The 3,487-nt window shown below is 31.4% G+C and overlaps 2 protein-coding genes across 2 annotated transcripts in view; both read left to right on the top strand.

Annotated features, from left to right (window-relative positions):
• Positions 1–1,556, top strand: part of LOC123010196 (sodium-coupled monocarboxylate transporter 2-like) — a 15,435-nt gene extending 13,879 nt beyond the window's left edge. The window contains exon 8 of the mRNA XM_044406896.1: positions 1,316–1,556. Coding sequence (XP_044262831.1) covers positions 1,316–1,556 — 241 coding nt within the window. The remainder of the gene's footprint in view (positions 1–1,315) is intronic.
• A 1,737-nt stretch (positions 1,557–3,293) lies between these two features.
• The window catches only part of LOC123010195 (sodium-coupled monocarboxylate transporter 1-like), a 2,160-nt gene continuing 1,966 nt past the window's right edge, over positions 3,294–3,487 (top strand). The window contains exon 1 of the mRNA XM_044406894.1: positions 3,294–3,473. Coding sequence (XP_044262829.1) covers positions 3,301–3,473 — 173 coding nt within the window. The 5' untranslated portion in view covers positions 3,294–3,300. The remainder of the gene's footprint in view (positions 3,474–3,487) is intronic.

Below are 3,487 nucleotides of genomic sequence, written 5' to 3'. Positions count from 1 at the left end.
GTGTTTGGTACTTGTATTTTCTACACTACAATCGGGGGACTAAAAACTGTCGTATGGACTGATATTTTCCAAATTGGAATTATTTTATTATCTCTCTTTATAATTTGTGTAATCGGTTTAAATACCACTGCAAATTTTTCGTCATTATGGAAAACAGCACTCGATGGTGGAAGACTCGATATTTTGAAGTAAATTTCGTTCGCAAATTCTAAAAAAAATAATTTGGTTTTCAGTTTTAATTTAGATCCCACGCTTCGTGACAGTTTTTGGACATTTATAATTGGTTATACGTTTCATTGGTTGATTAATGTGAACCTTTCGCAATCTGGAGTTCAAAAATATCTAGCATTACCGACATTTCGTGAATGGATTTGGTAAATAAAAATACACAATTCGCGCACTTTTTACAATTATTGTAGAAGAAAGTATTTATTACACCCCTATATAACTGTACTGCATTTTAGGGCAATGGTTTTTTATGTGATAACAATGGAAATAGTGCAAATATTTTGTATTTTATTGGGTCTTTTATTTTATGCACATTATGCAAATTGCGATCCTTTTATTAGTGGGAAAATAGAACGACACGAGCAGTTATTATCATATTACTCTATGGAAATCGCTGGGCATATTCCTGGAGTAAKTGGGTTTACTTTGGTTGGATTATTCTGTGCTACTATGAGGTGAATATAGGGAAAAAATCACTTATCATAGTAATTAAATAAATAATTTTTAATATTTTAGCACTGTATCTTCAAGTCTGAATGCAATCTCTGGCGTCATTTTCAAAGATTTTCTATCGCTATATTGGAAAGGCAATATTAAAGAAAAAACGTCTGGCAGAATTTTAAGATTWWTTGTTGTCATAARTGGTATTTTCAGTATGTTTTTAATACTTGTGTTGCAATATTTGGGAGATGTTCTCCCTCTTGTAGTTACTGTAACCTCTTTGGGATTAGGACCAACGTTAGGTGTATTTTGTTTAGGAGTTCTCTTTCCAAAAGCTAACGCTAAGGTAAAATAATWAAACAAAATCYAAATTACTTTCATAATAACTCTAGGGTGCATTTTACGGTGRTGTTMCGTCATTTATCTTTCAAACTTTCGTGTTTYTTGTCTCAAAAGTGTATCGATACAAAAAAATTATTGTTGATGTTCCTAAAWCSTTTTCTGTGAGTGGATGTTGGACCAATACTTCTTTGGCGACTAACAATACTTTTTACAACAGTTTTATTCAGCCCAACAACGTTACTTCACATTCAGAGTACAAGAWTATTGTAAATTGTGTTACAACTAATAACTATTTTCGTTTTAGATTCAAACCTTTTTTTATATTTAGGTTGTCGCATTATTACAATTCCATATCAGGACTCATCGTTACTCTAATAGTGGGACTAATTATCAGTTATTTAACAAACAAGAACGATCCTCCAGTTGATAAAGAATTATTAAGTCCTGTAATTCGTAGATTTTTGTCAAATGACACTAAATCTGAAATTGACAATCGAGAATTGAAAACTCTTATGGCGAAAGAGTCAAATACTCAGGAAAAATAAATTTGTTAAGGAGCTCTTTAGTCTTCTTCTTCTTATTATTATTATTATACGAGATAAAATTCTTCAATTTTAGTGCCTTGTTATACAAACTTTTTCGGTTAAACACCACATTAGATGTTTTGGGAGTTCTATCTAAAATTTTGTTTATAGCCAAAATCGGTTAAGTCCTACTCAATAATAATATTTTTAAGACGGCGGCACTTTTGGTTACACCGGAAGTGGGCATCAATAGCCTATACAATTATGAAAACTATAAAGCAATTCATTTAKTACATCTACAAAATTCTTGGCTTAATAGTTTTCTACAAAATTTTTAAAGACGGATACAAACGTGTTCCAGCCAAACAGTTCATAAATGTTGTAAAATCTTTATCTTCTACTAATTGTCTTATTTGAGGACCATCAAATACTCCAGCTTTTTAGTTTTCTATTTCTACACTTGGTCCAGAAAATTTACGTAATTTGTATTGAAAATATAAACCAGATTTATCTAATGCTGTTACAAATTGCTTCATTAGTAGCAGTTTAATATGCCGAGGTAGAAAAATATTTTTTTCGCGTGAAACCAAGGGTTCATTAACAACATTCTCCTTTCCATCCCCTAAGTTTTCTCTCAAAAGCCAATTCTTTTGGACCCAATGACTAGATGCTGTCCTTTAAACACATAAAACAAAGATATTTGGTATATTCATTCTACTATCCCAGTAAAAAATTGCCATTTTAAGATCTACACATATCAACTACTGGTAATCATTATTCTTGATTTTTTGAAAAAAAAAAAGAAATTTCGTGGTATTCCTCTTTTATCAAAAGTAGGTACGTACTTTAGACTTCTTCATCAATAAATCCAAACCGTCATTGCAATAAACTAAATTGTTGTCAGCGAAAAAAAGGGTAACAATTCTGTTCTCGGTGTTGATAAAATTTTATGTTAGTTTCTCGGGAAAGACATTTCTTTTCTTTCAACCTCGATGCCAACAGTTCAGCACAGTTCTTTGAAAGATCCAAGTCTCTAATAAGATTACTAAGCTCACTTTGAGGAAACACACCCCGTAAAGTCTATGTCTGAGTCTTCACTTTTTCTATTTATTGCTTCAGCTTCAATAATTTCCTCTTTTTGAAATTGCAATTCAAAGAAAATAGGCACAGGAACGCTATATGAGTGGGTAGTTATGTCTATAGATGTACATGCAACTCTATGTACTTTTTCAAAAAATGTGAAACGAACACAGGAGTAAACAGTACTTCTCCATCAAATTTAACAGAGTTTTTGTGAGTGATAAATGTACAAACAAAATTTTGGTAGATACTGGTGCTTGATCTAAGTATGAGAAACATGGTAATGAAACTAAAAAAATATACAAAAATTGCAAAGATCCAATTTGCAGTGTGTTCTGAGTCTGAGTTCGCAGAAGGGTTATTTTAGAAAGCGAATGCAAAAAAAAAACTATTATCAGTGAATAATTACTCTCATTTACATTTTCATTTTATGACTTTTTATTGAATGCGCATTTTAAATGCGTTTGTTAAAGCGATGTGATTTAAGCAAATAAGCAGCAATAAACTACAAATTTTCAAAACCGTAGATAAGAAAATTAACAACGAAAAGATCAATTTATGTAAATTACAAACCATATGAATTCTAAAACACCTTACATACAGATAAAAAGGTATAATCAACATAGTAAACCATTAAATGTGTCACTATCTAGTTTTAACTTTTCAGGTCTACTGAAAACAAGTCATGTCTAGCTTTTTCTGGTACGACTACCTCATATTTTTCATAGTACTAGCCATTAGTTCTGGTACTGGAATTTACTATGGCTGCTTTGGAAGTAAGCAAAGAACAGTTAAAGAGTACCTTTTGGGCGGCAAAAAAATGACTGCTCTACCAATCGCAATTTCGGTAGCTGTGAGGTACTTACGAATTA

The sequence above is a fragment of the Tribolium madens genome, unplaced genomic scaffold (genome assembly GCF_015345945.1).
Source record: "Tribolium madens isolate multiple individuals breed KSU strain unplaced genomic scaffold, Tmad_KSU_1.1 Scaffold_7;HRSCAF=85;Tcas5.2_LG10, whole genome shotgun sequence".
In the NCBI taxonomy this organism is placed as follows: Eukaryota; Metazoa; Arthropoda; class Insecta; order Coleoptera; family Tenebrionidae; genus Tribolium; species Tribolium madens.
This window is presented reverse-complemented; position numbering and strand designations above follow the sequence as displayed.